The 19,189-nt window shown below is 42.6% G+C and overlaps 1 protein-coding gene and 1 long non-coding RNA gene across 5 annotated transcripts in view; one reads left to right on the forward strand and one right to left on the reverse strand.

Annotated features, from left to right (window-relative positions):
- The window catches only part of LOC148123911 (uncharacterized), a 67,954-nt gene extending 65,222 nt beyond the window's left edge, over nucleotides 1-2,732 (reverse strand). For both annotated transcript variants that reach the window (XR_015739942.1, XR_015739943.1), the window contains exon 1: nucleotides 2,521-2,732. This is a non-coding gene — a long non-coding RNA (uncharacterized LOC148123911). The remainder of the gene's footprint in view (nucleotides 1-2,520) is intronic.
- A 6,022-nt stretch (nucleotides 2,733-8,754) lies between these two features.
- On the forward strand, nucleotides 8,755-15,730 carry FZD8 (frizzled class receptor 8). 3 transcript variants are annotated; one of them, XM_087918007.1, is made up of 2 exons: nucleotides 8,755-12,428; nucleotides 12,544-15,730. In XM_087918007.1, exon 1 carries the CDS (start codon nucleotides 9,500-9,502, stop codon nucleotides 11,570-11,572), a length of 2,073 nt encoding a protein of 690 aa, XP_087774133.1. In that variant the 5' UTR covers nucleotides 8,755-9,499; the 3' UTR covers nucleotides 11,573-12,428; nucleotides 12,544-15,730. The 3 variants fall into 3 exon arrangements, with proteins under 3 accessions (XP_087774133.1, XP_087774134.1, XP_087774135.1); XM_087918008.1 differs by having other exon boundaries at nucleotides 14,734-15,730; XM_087918009.1 differs by having other exon boundaries at nucleotides 8,755-11,423; nucleotides 14,734-15,730.
- Nucleotides 15,731-19,189: the final 3,459 nt, after the last annotated feature.

The following is a 19,189-nucleotide window of genomic DNA, read 5'->3' on the forward strand; positions in this document are numbered from 1 at the left end:
CTACTATTACTGTTAAATCTTGTCATCACTTCTTATCACCCGTCCCCTCCCACTTGTGACTATATGACTGTAACTTTGTCGCTTGTATACTTACAATTTATATTGACTGTTTCCTAGTATGATTGATTGCTTATTGTACCCTATGACTGTCATTAAGTGTTGTACCTTATGATTCTCAACTTCTTTTCTTTTATGTACACTGAGAGTATTTACACCAAGACAAATTCCTTGTGCGTCCAATCACACTTGGCCCATAAAGTATTCGATTCTATTGTATTCTATTCTACTCTACTCTACTCTACTCTACTCTACTCTACTCTACTCTACTCTACTCTATTCTATTCTATTCTATTCTATTCTATTCTATTCTATTCTACTCTATTCTATTCTTTAGGTATAACTGTAATATAAGCCTGATTAAATTCCCTTCTCAAATATTTCTTAATATACTTGACTATTCTGGCCCCAAAATATTTATGCCACTTAATAGAGAACCCAGCTAGTCCTGGGGGTTTCTCCATTTGCTCATTACAGCAATGGTATAAAGCAGTTTAATTAATGAATATAATATATATTACAAACATAATAATGAAAGAGACATGACCCAACAAAATATAGATAAGAAAATATAGATGAGAAAATTTAGGGAAGGAAAAGACCACGATGTAGGCCAATGTTATGCAAACTTGGTAACTTTTAAGATATTTGGACTTCAACTCCCAATTCTGAAGCACTGGTCTAGATACTGGGGAAATGAGTTACAGCAGGAAACAATCAAATCCAGAGATTTTTAAACTGCATTACTTTCTTTGCCTTCAGCCACAGAGTGAAAAAAAGCGCACTGCATCAAAAAAATATCATGTTTAGGAATCACATAATAAAAATTGTTTGTTCTGCTCAAGAAAGATTGAATAAAGAAGAACCAGTATGGTAGTGGTGAAGACACCAGGCTAGAAACCAGGAGACTTTAAGCCTGGTTCAACTCCCAGAATTCCCCAGCCAGCTTTGCTTAAAGTTGCCAAGATTGGAGACCCCTGACCTGGATGACTTAGAATCTCCATAGATATTTAACTTATGAATGCAATGGCGCATTGGTTAGAGTGCAGTACTGCAAGCTACTCCTACTGCAGTTTTGCAGATCGAATCCCACCAGGCTCAAGGTTGACTCAGCCTTCCATCCTTTCGAGGTGGGTAAAATGAGGACCCAGATTGTTGGGAGCAATATGCTTAGAGAGGGCTGTAAAGCAGTATAAAGTGTATATAAGTCTAAGTACTATTGCTATAAATGAACTGAACACATTGGCTTTGCAAGGCACACTAAAGTGCATGGATTGAACTTGGGCATTTAATGCTACTTAAGATTTGTTTGGCTATAAATTCAGAATTATCCCTGTTCTAGAGAATTAATCCTGCCCAGTTGAGTGGATCTTGCTCTTGTTTGGTTAAGGCTGGGGTGTGATCTTGAGGAAGCCAGTCTCAAGAAAAATCAACTCATCTATCCCTGGAAAAAAAATCGAATGCATATGCAAACTAAACACACAGAGGTTGAATTCAGCTGCTGTTTCTCTACAACACCCTGAGCTAAGAACTAGCCAACCAAATCTTAAGTAGCATTAAATGCCCAACTTCAATCCATGCACTTTAGTGTGCCTTGCAAACCCAGTAAGTTCGTTTCATTTATGCATTCATAAGTTAACCTTGGCAATTTTAAGCCTAGAGGACTTCAATTCCCAGAATTTCCCAGCCAGCAGTTGAATACCTCCAGGCTTAAAATTGGAGACCCCTGTTCAAGTCCACTTTAGGTATGAAAGCCAACTAGATGACTTTGGCCCAATCATCAGGAGACAATGAGTTCTAGTCCCGCCTTGGGCATGAAAGCTATCTGGGAGACCTTGGGCTAGTCACACTTTCTCAACCCAACCCACCTCACAGGGTTGATGTTGTTGTGAGGAAAATAGGAGGAGGGACCATTAGATATGTTTCCTGCCTTAAATCATGTGCAAAAATAATACAAGAGGATCTAAAGAAACTTATGCTTATCCTGACATTTAGGAGAAAAATCCTTTAATTTCATCTTCGCATATGAGAAAGCAGGGCACCCAACTTTTTTTCATCCCTGCTTTTTTGCAACTTGGCCGCTTTATAATATAGTCTTGAATATGACGGTAAAACGAGGGATGAAAATGACGCTTTTAAAAGGAGGGACGGGGGGGGGGGAAACCCACTGGGGTCCCTTTTAATTAGAAGACACCGGAAGACGACTTAATTATACACCGCAGCTTACTCCAGTGCATCTTTACTCAAAAGTTGGGTGTAGGGGAGTCGGAAAAGAAACCCGCTGAAGAACTTAAATCGGGCGGAGAGAAAGCAAGCGCAGCGAAGAATTGGCGCCACGTTTGTTCTTTTAAAAGGGCCGGGATTGACAGAAAACTCCCCCCATATCTCTCCCCCCGCTTCCATCCCCGCATACGCGCGCGCGGACCCGCAACCCGTTCAGCCTCCTAAGAAAGGGAGCCTCACCTCCACTTCACCTGCCCTCCCCGCCACCCTCTCGGCTCCACAGCGGAGCGCCAGTTCCCGCGACGGCAGTAATTACGGTCCCAGCGTGAGCTCCATGCAAGCGCTAAACGAAACAGCAGATCAATTAAGAAATAAACACTCTATTGAAAAAACCAAGACAACCCCCTGGGACGGCCTAACAAGCGCGAATAGGCTTCCTCGCATTCTTACCAGACCTCGCTTTTTTTTCTCCTCTTCCTCCTCTCTTCCCACACACCCCCTCGCCCGTTTAAGGTAGCTTGAGCGCGCCAAGCTGGTAACACGCTAAGGTCCTGGTACTGCAACCGGAGTCGGAGATTCGCGAAATCGGGAGGCGCAAGGTTCGCCAAAGGTGGAGAAAATATTCGACCAAAACAAAATTCTGTGTCTGTTCTTTGCAGGCGACTAGCGAGCGCTAAGATGGCTAGTTCATTTTCGGCTTATGTATGTAGGAATCTATGATCTGAAGCGATTTTCTCTGTGAATGCCATACGCTGGCGGATAGAGTCCCCGGTGCCATTAGGAGTTTATTTTTCAATATAACGTTTAGCAAGTATTTATGTATAAGCTACCTAACTCCGATAGACTCTTCCTCTTTTTTCATAGGACAGCACTAATCCAGAGTTTGCTTAAACATCATTTGACAAAGCCACAATTGGTTAGATTTCCACAACGCTCTTAATTCCTAAAACATAGTTTACCAACCACTAATTCATAAACCATCCTTTATATCTGGCTTAGTGTAATGTTAAACCAGCGTTTATCAACCTTGGCAACTTTTAAGAGGCGAGGACCTCAACTCCCAGCCTTAAAAGTTGCCAAGATTATTCTAAACTCAAACTAAGCTATGATTAGAATATATGAAGCCAGTTTGCATGCTTAGGAGTATATGCCCCAAAGCATGGTTAAGACAAGTATATGACCATAATTGGATGCCATTTAATAGGTCATCTAATATTGATCCATTGGGGCCATCCAAAATCTCCAGCAAAGGAAAATGCAGCTGTTGTTAACAAGCTGTTCTCCAGAATTCCCCATAATATTGAGCCTGTCCTTTTCTCAGTTTCAAAGCTAAAACATACAGATCTCCTGCAATCATTCTTCCTACATTTGATTTTCAGGTCTTTGGTCATAGTGGTTGCTGTCTTCCAATCTTTCTTGAAGATTAGTCAAAAGGTTCTCCAATCTCATCAGCCAGCTTCTTCAAAAGCGAGGGGTTCTTGGTGCTCTCTGTGTTGGGTAATGAAATGTTTGCAAGAAAACAAACTAACATCATCAGTGCTAGTGACCAGCATTGATGACGTTACCTAGTTTTGGTAATGAAACTTTTTCAAGAAAACAAGTAAGCTCAGATAGCACCAAGGACCCCTTCATTTCAACCCTGACTTACAAATATTTTTCCCTTATTCTTCAAAAGTCTTTTGCTATAATTTGTCCATCCCCAGAAACTTGAACTTGTCAAAGATAGCAAAGATGGGGTTTTTTTTCTATACTCTTACTAGTACTGAACTATATCCCCCACTTTTCCTCAATTATATTAAGACTCCATAAATCTACAAATCTGTTAGTTTCCTTTGTCCAATAGTATATGCAATAGCCTTTTAACCTTGCAAAGTTCAATATACATGTGAACCATATGAATAGAACATACCTCTTAGATTTCATGTCACTTTTAGTTCAATCTCACTCTCTCCCTCCCTCTCCCTCCCTCTCTCTCTCTCTCTCTCTTTCTCTCAAACACACACACACACACACACCAACATACACCAAACTATCTGCCAGACTGGCTAAATTCTTTAATCCACATTAAGGCTCAAAAGTTGGTGGGATCAGTTTTCTTCCTGTGTTGATTGGAAATGACAACCAAGCTCCTCATTACTGAGCTTAGCATCTTTAAGAAATGCTTTACAGGCTGAAGTAAAACAAGCAATAATTTGTCTGGCGCAGATGAGTATAGAAATGTTGAATTGCTTCCTCGTACGCAGTTGTGAAGAGGGCAGAGTTAACTACTCAGATTATATCCAGGGTGCTAATATCTTGCTTACCTAGTAAGTTTATGTTGTCCAAGTGGAAGAAAAGATGGTTTTACCTCCAGGAATAATGGGGGGGAAAGCTCTAGAGTTCTCCCAATTTGAGAAGGGGAGAATGAAGTCTTACACAGAAAAAGTAAAGGAAAAGTTTAATTCTTTAAAGCTTTAACTTTCATTAAAGCAATGAAGCTCCCGATCCACAAGCCAATCTTCCCTTACCATGCAAATCCCTTTTTAATTATTTACTTATTCCATTTTTTTATTACTTTTTAAAAAATTATTCAAGGTGACCACAATACCTAATTTTTCTTCTTCATCCTATTTTCCCTGCAACAGCAACCCTGCGAGGAAAGTTGGGCTGAAAGAAAGCGACTGGCTCAAAGTCACCTAGCTTTCATGGCTACGGTGAGACTAGAATCCATTGTTTCTTGGGGGTTGGCCCAACGCCAGCCTTCCTTCATGGCTACGGTGAGACTAGAATCCATTGTTTCTTGGGGGTTGGCCCAACGCCAGCCTTCCTTCATGGCTATGGTAGGACTAGGAGCCATAGTTTCTTGGTGATTGGCCCATCATCACTCAGCTGGCTATCATGGCTAAGATGGGACTAGAAGCCATAGTTTCCTGGGGATTGGCCCAACATTACTCAGTTGGCTATCATGGCTAAGATGGGACTAGAAGCCATAGTTTTGTGGTGATTGGCCCAACATCACTCAGTTGGCTATCATGGCTAAGATGGGACTAGAAGCCATAGTTTCCTGGGGATTGGCCCAACATCACTCAGTTGGCTATCATGGCTAAGATGGGACTAGAAGCCATAGTTTCCTGGGGATTGGCCCAACATCACTCAGTTGGCTATCATGGCGAAGATGGGACTAGAAGCCATAGTTTCCTGGCCCAAAAGCTGGTCACCCAGCCAGCTTTTCATGCTTAAGGGGGATTACAAGAACTCAAAATCTCTTAGTTCTAGCCTTAGTTCTTTAACCACTAGACCACACTGCCTTTCCTTCTATTGCAATTTAAATCCTGCTGGAATTATTTGCCATCCATATCATGAATGGTTGATTTTATACAACACTGTAAATAAAAATGTGGCTTGCTTTCCTGCAACATCATGATTATGTTCCATTGACACACATCTATTCCAATGAGTAAATTGGGATGAAATGCACTACATAAATAAAGCCAATATATACAATGGATAGGAGCAGTGGGCAGCCATTATTTTTCATCAGCATGTGAATACTTTATCATTTTGAAGAGTTGTTACATGTAGAATTGCATATTTCTTTTTTTAAAAAAAATTATTGGTTTTTAAAACAAACATAAACAAACAAAACATAAAAACATCAAGTCATCTTCCATTCCTTAACCCACATCAAATTTGTAGCTTGGTAATACAACTCCCAATTAGGCAAACCAAATCCTCCTCTTATTCTAGCATCTTGCAAAATTTTTAACTTTATTCTCACTTTCTTACCTTGCCATATATATTTCAACACAATTTTATTTAAATCTTCAAAGTAGTCTTTTCCAAGCCTAATTGGAATTGTTTGAAACAAATGTTAAATTCTGGGTAATATATTCATCTTGATTGTTGATATTCTCCCTATTAATTGCATATTTCTTTAAGTAAACCTTGTAAATAGATTTCTTGTAAGCTCTGTGTAAGCCTGTTAGTTCCAACCACAGTTATCATGTGCTTAACTTTGGTTGGCTACTTTAACCAAAATTTCAGGGAAATGGATGTATTAATAATGCAATCTTATGCCTCTTAAGTCTTACTGAGTTCAGTTGGTTTTATAAAGTAATATAGGACTGCAGTTATTTTTTTTAAAAAAAATTGCTATAGCTTCCCGTTGGTCGACCGTCATTTTTTAATGTATAATCTGTTTTCATCCTTGCACATTTCCAAATACCAAATCTGAAACCAGATGAAGATTTGTTAAGTTTTGATTTAATTGATTTAATTAAAGATTTGCTTTATGGATTTCCCAACTTAATAATTTTCCAGTGGGAACAATGTTAATTCCTTTTGACCAGAATGGAGTTAAATGCATTGGTACATGGATCAGAACCTTGGCAACTTTTTAAGACTTGTGGACTCCAACTCCCAGAATTCAGCCTTGGCAACTCCAACCTTGCAACTTTTTAAGACTTGTGACTTGAAGTCCACAAGTTTTAGAGTTTTAGAGGTCCCTGCTTCGGGAGAGCAGCAAATTGGAGAAAATTATTGAAGTGCCCATTTTCTTTCTTCCCCTTTCTTGAGACTAAGAGTGAAACCTTTGGCAGCAACAGCTGGAGAAAGGAACACTATAGATCTTGGCCATGAAGTCAGAGCCAAAGCGGACTGGAGGATCCAGTTACATCCTGACTGGAAGGGGCAGCTGTCCGATGCAAAGTTCACAAGGGAGCCAGACTCAAAGCAAGAGTTGGAGGAGGTAAAGCAGAAATTTAATTTCTCGTCTTAATAAGCCCTTTTCTCGACCCACAAATTTGTACGAGAAGCAACTGAAACCACATTACCACCTTTACATGTTCAAACCCAGCCAAGGAAGATGGATGGAGAATTGACAGCTAGACAAATGCAGCCTACTTTGAGCATTCATAACAGGGGTCCCTAAACTTGGCAACTTTAAGACTTGCAGACTTCAACTCCCAGAATTCTCCAGCCAGCATATCTGGCTGGAGAATTCTGGGAGTTGAAGTCTGCAAATCTTAAAGTTGCCAAGTTTGGAGACTCTGATTTATAACATGATTTATACAGTCCTTCTCAGGAGTAGGAAGAGAATCAGAACTGGAGGCAAATGCATGTGCTGGATCTCAGCTTCTATAATCCCCACCACCACTGGGGCTTAAATCTTGTATATGGTAGATTTCATGAATTTTAGGAAGGCTGCTGTGTAAATTGTGGTCTTAAACCAAGAGGAAATAAGTGCCATTCAAATAAATGGGATTGCCTTCTTAATGAGCTTATCATGGGGGGTGGGGGTGAAATTGATGGCATTATCTTATGACAAGTACAATTAGTCCTGTTTATTTTGACTTCTACCAGACACCAGATCTTATTAAAACATACCAGTCAACAAGATCTGTCATAACTATCTCAAACCCCACTGATTATCAGTGAGCATATTTCAGATATGAAGACCTCTGCACCAGATACCCAAAGTTTTTTGGGGAAGAATTAGAATTAGAATTCTTTTATTGGCCAAGTATGATTGGACACACAAGAAATTTTTCTTGGTGCAAATGCTCCCGGTCTACATAAAAGAAAACATACATTTGTCAAGAATCATAAGGTACAACACTTAATAATAGTCATAGAGTACAAAAGCAATCAAATCATACTAGGAAACTGTCAATAGCTAAATGTCTACCCCACAAGCTAAATGGCAATCCCAACAAGAAATGAGATTTATCTTACTTAATGTAGTTACTATATGCAGATTATTGCACAGGTTTCTGAAAGAGCCTCTAAGCTACTTCATGAAATTAGTTCATGAAGAATGATGGAAGAACAGCTTTTTCTGAGTTATTCCAAATTCCACTTCTGGAAATGGGGGAATCCCCCTTGGTAGTAAAATCATGTGTGTTTTTTTTCCCCAACCTATTGCCTTCCAGATGTTTGGAATTTCCAAAATCGGTGTGCTGGACTGAAATCCAAGGGAAACTCCCTATTAAGAGAGGCTGTGCAAAAGAGTTTTCAGAAAGGTGACACTGAACAACTCAAGGAAAGGGTGGGGGAAGGAAATGTAATCCTTAAAACACTATGCCTCGCATGTTACATCCAATACATTTGGTGGGTTTCAAGGGTTAGGGATATATACGTTAATATTATTTTTAGATTAATATTGTAAGATGGTGTTCTTGGAGTCAAGCAGTTTTTAAAAATCAATTTAATTTAATAAATAAATAAAAACGGCTTTCTCGGGTGTTTTGATACAGCCTGTCAGAAATCCAAAATATCCAGGAATAAAATAGAGGAGGAAGGGAGAAGAGAAACCGAGAGTGTTTGGGAGGGGGAGGAAACCACTTGGTTTAATGAGATGCTTAGAAACGCCTGTGGAGATTGTCAGTCATCCAGGTTATGGCTGTGAAGTTGAACGTTACAAAAGGTCTTCACACTCGGGACAGAAAATGAAGAACTAACTGATTAATTTAACTCTCAGGAGCTCAGATACCATACGTCTTTATTCGTTTATTTGAGAACTTACCTGCCCAAGTGTCAAGTAAGCCATTTACACCTGAGGAGTTTTTAAAACAAAAAACGCGCACGCACACGCATACCACGCCGTGAATCTTTTAAAGGGCCAGAAGCGATCGGCTTGTAGCCAATCCTGGGGGCCAAGGCCGATCCACCTTAAGCGAAAGGGCTTCGTCGGGGTCCAGGATCTCCGCCTGGAGCCCTCGTGATAGGTAGCTGGGAGAGGCGGGGCGGGGCCTGATTGCTTCTGCTTTAAATAGCCCGAGAGCGCATCCACCGCTGCTGGAGCTGAAGAGAATTAGAAGTTGGCTGAGTGGGGACGGCGGCGTTACTGCTGTGGACGTTTACAGAGCTGCTCAGGTGGCTTCGCTTCTCCGGCGCGCCACAAAAGCGGGTCTTCCGCAACCCGCCTAGAAGGACAAGCTTTCTCGGGACGCTTTCGCCGAACCGGTCTGGCGGAGCGGCTGAAGGGCTGCGTCTTCGGGGGGTTCTCAGCCATCTTTGACACGGCGCGCAGCTGAAGGAAAGTTGAGAAGACACCCCCCACAGCCAGAGACGAAGAAGCCGCCGTAGCCCCAGCAGCCAAGCGCCGCGTCTCTCATCCTAGCTCGGCGGCGAGGAGGAGAGAGATGAGCTTCAGGAAGCCGGGAGCTTAGCCGCCCAGTGAATTCCGAGCCGAGGACGCCACTTCGTTTCCAGGTCGGAGGGCGGACTTACTTCGCCGAGCATGGAGCCTCGCACTTACCTGTTGACCGTCGCTTTTCTGCTGCTCTTCCTGCCTGCCTGGTCGCCGCTGCAAAGGCAACCTAGCTCCGCCGCCGCCGCCGCCGCTGCGGCAGCAGCAGCTGCGGTAGCAGCGGGCTCTTCGTCCGCCAAGGAGCTGTCCTGCCAGGAAATCACCGTGCCGCTGTGCAAAGGCATCGGCTACAACTACACTTACATGCCCAACCAGTTCAACCACGATACGCAGGATGAGGCGGGGCTGGAAGTCCACCAGTTCTGGCCCTTGGTAGAGATCCAGTGTTCGGCGGACCTGCGCTTTTTCCTGTGCAGCATGTATACGCCCATCTGTCTGGAGAACTACAAGAAGCCGCTGCCGCCCTGCCGCAGCGTCTGCGAGCGGGCCAAGGCCGGCTGCGCGCCTCTCATGCGCCAGTACGGCTTCGCCTGGCCGGACCGCATGCGCTGCGACCGCCTGCCCGAGCAAGGCAACCAGGACATGCTTTGCATGGACTACAACCACACCGATCTCGCGACCGCCGCGCCGCAGCCGCAGCCCAAGCCGCCGCACCGAAAGCCGGCAGGCGGCGGGACTGGCAGGGGCTCCGGGGCTGTGGTGCCGCCTCCGTCCGCCGCGGATCCCACGCTCCGCAAGGGTCGCCCTCCAACCCCCTGCGAGCCGGGCTGCCAGTGCCGGGCGCCGATGGTGTCGGTCTCCAGCGAACGCCACCCGCTTTACAACAGGGTCAAGACGGGCCAGATCGCCAACTGCGCCCTGCCGTGCCACAACCCTTTCTTCAGCCCGGACGAGCGCGCGTTCACCGCCTTCTGGATCGGCCTGTGGTCCATCCTGTGTTTCATCTCCACCTTCGCCACGGTCTCCACCTTCCTGATCGACATGGAGCGCTTCAAGTACCCGGAGCGGCCCATCATCTTCCTGGCCGCCTGCTACCTCTTCGTCTCGCTGGGCTATTTGGTGCGCTTGGTTGCTGGCCACGAAAAAGTGGCTTGTAGCGGCGGAGCAGCGGCAGCGGCAGCGGCGGCGGGAGCAGGACCGGCGGGCCCCGCTGGAGGCGCTGCGGGGGCGGCCGCGGCCGCGGTGGGAGGCCGCGGAGCAGCTGGCGGAGCCGCGGAGCTACAGCCCGACTTGGCGGTAGCTGAGCACGTGCGCTACGAGAGCACGGGCCCGGCTCTGTGCACCATCGTCTTCCTTCTGGTCTACTTCTTTGGCATGGCCAGCTCCATCTGGTGGGTTATCCTGTCGCTCACCTGGTTCTTGGCGGCAGGCATGAAGTGGGGTAACGAGGCCATTGCGAGTTACGCTCAGTACTTCCACCTTGCGGCTTGGTTACTTCCCAGCATCAAGTCCATTGCAGTGCTGGCTCTCAGTTCCGTGGATGGAGATCCCGTGGCTGGGATCTGTTACGTGGGCAACCAGAGCCTAGAGAACCTGCGAGGGTTTGTGCTGGCCCCTTTGCTTATCTACCTGGCCATCGGCTCCATGTTCTTGCTGGCTGGGTTTGTCTCCCTCTTCCGCATCAGGAGTGTCATCAAGCAGCAAGGGGGCCCCACCAAGACGCACAAGCTGGAGAAGCTCATGATCCGCCTGGGCCTCTTCACCGTGCTCTACACGGTGCCTGCTGCCAGTGTGGTGGCTTGCCTTTTCTACGAGCAGCATAACCGCCCCCACTGGGAAGCCACGCACAACTGTCCCTGCCTGCGGGACCAAGAGCCTGACCAAGCCCGCCGGCCAGACTATGCAGTTTTTATGCTCAAGTACTTCATGTGCCTGGTGGTTGGCATCACCTCTGGAGTTTGGGTCTGGTCTGGAAAGACGCTGGAGTCCTGGAGGGCACTGTGCACCCGCTGCTGTTGGGCCAGCAAAGGGACCGCAGTTGCCGTGGTGGGGAGCATTGGAGTCAGGGGAGGAGGTGGGGGCCTAGGGTCTGCTGCCGCTGTGGGAGGGCTGGGGGGTGGAGGGGGGTCTATGTACAGCGATGTCAGCACTGGTTTGACTTGGAGGTCTGGCACTGCCAGTTCAGTTTCCTACCCCAAACAAATGCCTTTGTCCCAGGTGTAAAATCTGGAGTTTGGAACAGAGGAATATGGTGCCCATCCATCTCCCTTTGAGAAGAAAGGTCCCTAGGGAGCAGGGCAGTTCCAGAGGCCCAAGTGCCAGCTCATTGTCCTCAGCCTCTTCCTCTGTTCCTTGTTAGTCAACCTTTCCATGTCAAAGCTGCATGTTTCTGTGTTGTTGGTATAAGAATTTTCTGGAGACAAGAATTGCCTTATTTGTCTTCAGTCAGCACAAGCCCTTTGGCCCAGTAGGACTCTTCCTCTCCATCCCTCAAAAGTCTTGATACAATGTGAAGGGATGTCTCTAAGGCTAATTGACCTGCAGGGGTGGAAGAGTCCCTTAAGAATTCCCCCCTCCCCCCTTTATGCCAACAACCACAAAAACTGGCAGATGCCTTAAAATCATGTGCTCAAATCATGTCTTAATTGTACACCCCCCAGTAAATACGGGTTTATTATGTTAAAGGATGTATTTATATAATTATTGGTACCGTGTACAAAATGTGTAAAATATGTATATATTCCAAATGCTATACAGTCTGTAAATTTCTTTTGTTTAAAGAAAAAAAATTTTAGAGGCTTACTACCATTGCTCTTGCCTAAGAGCGAAAGTTTGAGTATTCTATTTTGTCAATAAAATCATGTCAAATGATTTGTTTGGGAGGGGCAATGCTCCCTTGTTGCTCTCCTAGTTATTTTTAATTCTTGACTTTTTAAAAATACGGATGTTTCCTCAGAGTACTGCTCAAATAAATGCCTTGACATATTTCAGTAAAATCCACAGAGGCATTTTCAGAACCTGAGATCATCGGGTCCAGCTATCAACATTCTTGGCTGTTGGTGATGTTGGCTGGAAAAAGGTAGTTGCTGGAGTCTAAAAATACATAGTCAAGAATTTTTCATGTTTAACTTTGAAATTATAACTCTTGACAGAGGGGTCTTTGGTGCTCTCTGAGCTTGGTTATTTTCTTGCAGATGTTCCATTGCCTAAACTAGTGCTCATCACCTGTGCTCATTTCAACACCTGAGCTGCCAATATTCTCCTTTGTTGGTAACTGGACAGAGTCCTGAACTTATAAAGCAATGGCTTTTCATCACATCATAGAGCAAAGTGGACAGGGCTACATCTGTCAAGGTGTTAATTCTAAGTGGTGGGTTGATTGACCATCAAGTCAATGTCACTCTTAGCAGCCATGTTTTCTCCGTGATGATCTGCCTGTAATCTGAACTTGCAAGGTAGGGTGGTTTCTCCATATATTGTGGGATGAGCTAGAATTCCCAGTTAGCAGCATCTTGATTGGGAATGAAGCTTATTTGGGGTGAGGGCTTTGGGGGTCTTCAGGAACTCTTGCTTTACCCTGCAGTAATCTGGAAGAATAGCATTTCCCTCCCACGAGTCTATTGTGACATCTGCCAATGTGGGACCATTATGTGTTATCCTTTTTTAATGGGTTGCCATTGTGTGCTTGCACTTTCCTGTCCAGCAGGCCAAAGTTGAGAAAAAGTTGTTTTATGATGGAAAAATAAGCTGAGAACTGTGGGGGCTTTTATTTATGGATTCTGTAAATGTGTTTATAAGAGATCACATGGTCTTCCATGGACATCAAATGGTCTAGGAAACGAAGGTTTCTCTGCCCACCTAACCCATCCAGGCGAGCATTAATTGAAGTGGGAAGCGATAGAATTAGCAGACTGCTTTACAACAACAGATGAACTTTTTACCTGTCTACCCCAATAACTCAGAGCATCTCTTTTAAACAGAACTAAATGAATAAGGTTAATCTGTAGGGATCTTAGCTCCTTTAGAGACCATTTAAAAAAAAAAAACCCACAAAACTTTGATCTCTTGTCTGTAAATGTCTTGTATAGAGGGTTAGGGGGGTTTCTTTCTTTAGAAAATTCTTTCTACTGCCCAGTTTCTCTTGTTAGACCAATTTGCCACCATGGAGCTTCAAAAGTTGTTCAATTAAAAGAATGTAAGGCTTTTTTTTAAGGGAGACTTGTAACAGTTAGTGAATCCAGAGGAAAAGAACAGCCTTTTAACCAGCTTTTCCTAGCTTTGTTAATCAGACTAAAGGCATGTAGGGCCAAGGTTAGAGTATTATGAGGAGGGGTGGGATGAGAAAGAAATTTCTAAATGCTCTACAGGTAGCCAATGGTCTACTTAGAATTGCTCCAGTTTAAAGCATTTTAGCAGAGCAATTATATTTCTGAATTCTTCAGTCACACTAACTGCTGCTTCATGGACAAAGCTGCTAACCAACCAGACCATTTTGGGTTGGTTTTTTTTTTGCTTTGCTTTGCTCAAATTAGCTTTTAAGGTTCTGAGGTCCTGCCATTCTTTCTTGCTCTCTGTACACATGTATTTTAAACCCTGGTTTGAAGCGCAAGAAAGCTTGCATTTTGGGTTGATTTGAATGCATAGTGGTTTCTGTGGTAGGAAAAAAGCAAGCTAGGTGAGCAGCTTACAGAAACAGGCAGCCACTTGGTAGTTTCTCAGGACCTGGGGCTGCCAGTTTGCTAAATGGTAGAATCAGAAATTGGATACATTGGTACATGGAGCAGTAAAGATCACAGAAAAGGGGAACTTGCCAATCTCAGGATGCCTACTGAATTTCAGAAACTCCTGAACTGTTTTCCAGGACTTTTAGCCATCATGCCAATGATGAGAGGTATAAAACCTGAAAGCCAGCATTTCTCCTTCTCTATTCTAAACTAGGCTATCAGTGAAGGGGGTAATTCTAGTGCTCTTAACATCAAGAGGTGGCCAGTTTTGCTGTTTAGGGTTAGACTTGGGTAATTCTATATCAAGGATTCAGATTAAAAGCTGCCAAGAGATGGGCAGCCATGAAAATTGAACAAACAAATGGGAAGTAAATAGTTTTTAATTATTGCTAAGAAATGACATATATCCATTAATGTATTGAGAGTTAACAACTAAGGATGGCCCTTCTCCTTTTCCTCCTCTAGAACTTGAACATAAACTTTAGGAGCTTTGAAATCATGAATTATTATTTTTTTGCCACACACACACCCACACACGTAAAAAAAAAAAAAAAAAAACCCTGGATTACTGAGGAACTCAAGTGGCAAGTTAACTTCCTCTTTCTGTGCTTTTCAAGATGACTTATCGTGTTTGTTTCCTTTTATCTCTTGTAATTTCAGCTGTTGAAGCCGGACAAAACCTGCTCCAATAAAATCCACAGAATCAGCAAAAGACAAATCAGATGGCAGAGAGGCTGTTTTGACTCGTCAAGAGAATAATTAACCCTAGAGGATATGTTTTACAGCAAATTAGAAGTACTTTGCCAAAAATTATTTTCAATATTTTAGTGCATAATGTACATAAGATGCACAGATCCTGGAAAATGATGTTTTTGGACCAAATCCTGAAATGTTCACAAATGTAATTCTTGGGATGGCTGTCTTGTTTTGTTTGTGTATTTATCCCTTTTCTTCACTGTAGAGAAAGAATACAAGTTGAAATAGGTAGAATTATCATAAAGTGTAATAAATTACTGAAGTAATAAAATTATCTTCTAAAGGTTGCTTAAAAGAAATTGGGCTGGCTCATTAGGAACAGAAGGTTCAAATAGTTAAAGTAGATTTTTTTAAAAAAATCCAGTACATGGGCAATGCAATTGCATACTAATTGTGGGAAAAGGCATTTTGAAAAGTTAGGGGTGACTGCCACCTACTGGCCAAAAGGTAAATTAACAGTTCTATGCAATCTAAAATTTGTTTCCTCTTTGCATTCTAATAGTTTAATTTTACTAATTAAAACTATATACACTTACTTTGGTTGGAGTATTAAATATGTTTGTCTTAGAGATTGAGAATTTTAGGGACAACTGTACTTAGCATAGGAAAAAGTGCCTGGACTTTTATTTTTGTGAAAGTACACTTTCCTATATTTGTTAGTGTAGGAGGATGACAATTATCTAGTAGCTGATAATCTCTTGTGATTATCTGGGTGTATTTTGCTATGTCCAGGTGCTAAGCCTCACCAGGGATTCTCAACGTCCGCATTTACCAGCTGTATTGGTATTAACTTTATATCACAATCTCTAGGGAGGATTTTGTATCTCAATGGTATATAGGCAATTCTGTGCTTTATGCATATAGTAGAGTTTATATGTAAATTAAAGGATTGTACATCTAATGCAATCTGCCTCGTACTTCTTTGACTTCAACTCCCATGTCTTAGATAAAATAGACCCAAGATATTCTGGCAGAAAAGTATATGATTTATGAGCCAATTCATATAGAGGACCATATGAAAGTGTATCTTCAGGAGAAGTGTGTGCTCCAGAGGTTGCTAAGTTCATAATGCCCCTCACTAGTGGCCATATGGCTGGATCTCCTAAGAGGTAAAGTTCTACCTACAGGTTCCCTACTCTTCATTTAAGATTGTAACATAAGTAAAATGGACTTCCAAAATCATAGAATTTTGACATTGTACTGCTTGGTATTATTCCAGTATGGTGTAGAGTAGTGGATAAAGTAGAAACTGGGAGATGGTGAGTTCTAGTCCCACCTTGGACACACAAAGCCAGTGAGTGACTCTGGATCAGGCCTTTTTTTCAGTTCTAGGAAGACAAGGGCAATGGCAAACCACTTCCAAAAAATCTTGCAAGGAAAACATATTTCTCTAGGCCATTATAGGTGACAATGTAATGACTCAAAAGTACACACACACACACACACACACACACCAAAAGCTATTGAGCTAATATCTCACATTCCTCAAGTAGCAAATATTGAATAGCTTATACTTTTCAGCTTGCTAGTTTTTATACCTATTTATCTTCTCTACAGATTAAAGTGCATTGCAAGAGCATTGTCCCTTACGCTAAATGAAGAATTTGCTTATTGACATTTTGATTCAGTTGCCAGCATTCATTGGCCTTGAGTATATTTCATTAAATTCCAGTAGGACAGACCTACTAACGAAGATCCTATTTTTAAGTAGGGACAATTGCAAATGAAACCATGCAGCCATGTGCTTTTTTGATCATGGGAAATGTCTCTGTTTATTATTTAAAAAAACATGCAGTGTTTTTCCTTTAATCTGTTTGTAAAACTTTACATCTACATCTATAAATATTGGCAGGTTGCAGTTTGAAATTTAAAAACTCATACATACCATATATATTTAGTAAAAATTACATATAGCAGCTTTATGAACTAACACCATATCTTTCTTTTTATCGTCCTAAATCAATAATATCTTGACTTCAGGACTAATGACACTCAAACAATTTATAATACAGAAAGTTCTTAATTCTTTGCCAGTGTTCTCATTGTCTCCCCCTTTCTCTCTCTTTCTGTGTGTGTCCCACTCTCTTTGTGTCTTTCTCCCCCGCTCTCCCTCTCCCCCTCCCTTTCCCTTTCTCTCTCTCCCCTTTCCTCCCTCCCTTTCTCTGTCTCCCCCCCCCCCGTGTGTTGTGTGTGTGTGTGTCTCCCTCTCTGTCTCTGTCTCTCTGTGTCTCTCTCTTTGTATGTGTGTTCTCCAGATATGTTACACATTGGTTCTCATAAATCTACATCAGAAGATCCACACCACAACTGAAGAAAACCAGGTTAGGGAAGATTGTTCTACAACTATCTGTTACATCTGTAAAGCAAGCATTTGAAAATTGCATCGTATGGCCCCTAGATGGCCTCTTCCATCACTTCAACATTTTCTCAGTAAACTGCAGGTTTTCAAGGTCCTTTATCCCTTTAGACTTTCATAAATTTACCAGTCACAAATGTGGAGTAGATGGAAAGAGAATGCCACAAGCAGAATCTGATCAAACTTAGTTCTCAATATAAGAATCATCATGGTATTAGGTGTGTTCAGATGTCAGAATAGGACCAGAGATTATCCTTAACCAGAACACTTTTCTGGATTGTTTTGGGCCAGCTGTTACCGGTACCTCTCAGTTCAAGCTATACTATAGGGTGGTTGATGAAAACAACAGAGGAAGCAATGCTGCCTTCAACTCTGGAAAGAAAAGAGGGCTCTGAGTCAAGTAGGAACAAATAATAGGAGACAGTTGTGCAATTAACCAAAAGAAAAGAGTGATGGAATATCAAAGCTCAAAAACAAATACTACCAACCTGCCTTCCCTTGATGACCTGTATACTGAGTCAAAAAGAGGGCTGTGAAAATATTTACACACCCCTCACATCCCAGACATAAACTGTTTCAATTCCTACCCTCAAAACGACACTCTAGAGCACTGCACATCAGCACTAGACACAAGGACAGGTTTTTCCAGAACACCATCACTCTGCTAAACAAATAATTCCCTCAACACTGTCCAACTATTCACTAAGTCTGCATTACTATTGCTATCAATCCTCTCATCCTTCCTATCACCCATCCTCTCCCACTTATGACTGTATGGCTGTAACTTTGTTGTTTATATCCTTACGATTTATATTGATTGTTTCCTAGTATGATTTGATTGCTTACTTGTACCCTATGACCATCATTAAGTGTTGTATCTTATGATTCCTGATGAATGTATCTTTTATTTTCTTTTTTTATACACTGAGAGCACATTCACCAAAGACAAACTCCTTGTGTGTCCAATTACACTTGGCTAATAAAGAATTCTAATATCTAATATCTAAAAAGTGTTAACCATGACAAGTGTAACATCTCAGCCATGTCCAAAGGCACCACCAGGGGGAGACAGAATCTTGTACAACCATTTTGTTTAACTCTAGTCAAAGGTCTCAACCGTGGCAACCTTAAGACTTGTGGACTTCAACTCCCAGAATTCTGGGAGTTGAAGTCCACAAGTCTTAAAGTTGCCACGGTTGGAGACCACTAATCCTTCTCAATGTAGTCATCATTCCCACAGGGTAGGGCTGGGGCTCAGAATAATAGGATTTGTAGTTGTACGCTTGAAGGATAGCAGGTTGAAGGAGACCAATATGCATTAATCCCAGGTTTGGCTCAGGGACACATCTGCGCATAAGAAGAAAGCATCAAGAGCCATGGTGGCACAGTGGTTAGAATGCAGGACAGGTAGTCCTCGACTTACAACAGTTCACTTAGTGACCATTTGAAACTACAATGGCACAGAAAAAGTGACTTATGACCATTTTTCACACTTATGACCATTGCAGCATCCCCATAGTCACATGATTTACATTCGGATATTTGGCCATTGATTCACATTTATGATGGTTGCAGTGTCCCGGGGTCACATGATCCTTTTTGCAACCTTCTTGAAAAGCAAAGTCAATGGAGAAGCAATAAATAAGTCTACATGCTCTTGCTATTACACAAACCACTTCAGCCCCTCATTTAATCCACATTTTTCCTAATATTTTGGACATCTGTCAACCTCAACAGCATATAGAATTATTAACAGTGTGTAGAAGTTTTATATTATATTGTTAATGGCAATAATATTGGAGGTGGGTGGAGGAAATTGCTCACAGAGGCTAGCATTGAAGAAGCTTATTTATCTTTACGGACTTTGCATTGAAGGCCACAGTTATTCCAAGGACATTTAAAATATACAAACAACCTCTTTAGCAACTCAGATTCAGCCCTCCACTGCAAAAAGACAACATTGCTCAGTGCGGTCTCAGTTCTTGAAATTATACAAAGCTAGGT

The sequence above is a fragment of the Pseudonaja textilis genome, chromosome Z (assembly GCF_049901715.1).
Source record: "Pseudonaja textilis isolate UNSWEBS1 chromosome Z, rPseTex1.2, whole genome shotgun sequence".
Taxonomy (NCBI): domain Eukaryota; kingdom Metazoa; phylum Chordata; class Lepidosauria; order Squamata; family Elapidae; genus Pseudonaja; species Pseudonaja textilis.

What these genes read in the sequence shown, in the direction of transcription:
- FZD8 (XM_087918007.1), top strand. Translation starts at nt 9,500, where the DNA reads ATGGAGCCTCGCACTTACCTGTTGACCGTCGCTTTTCTGCTGCTCTTC.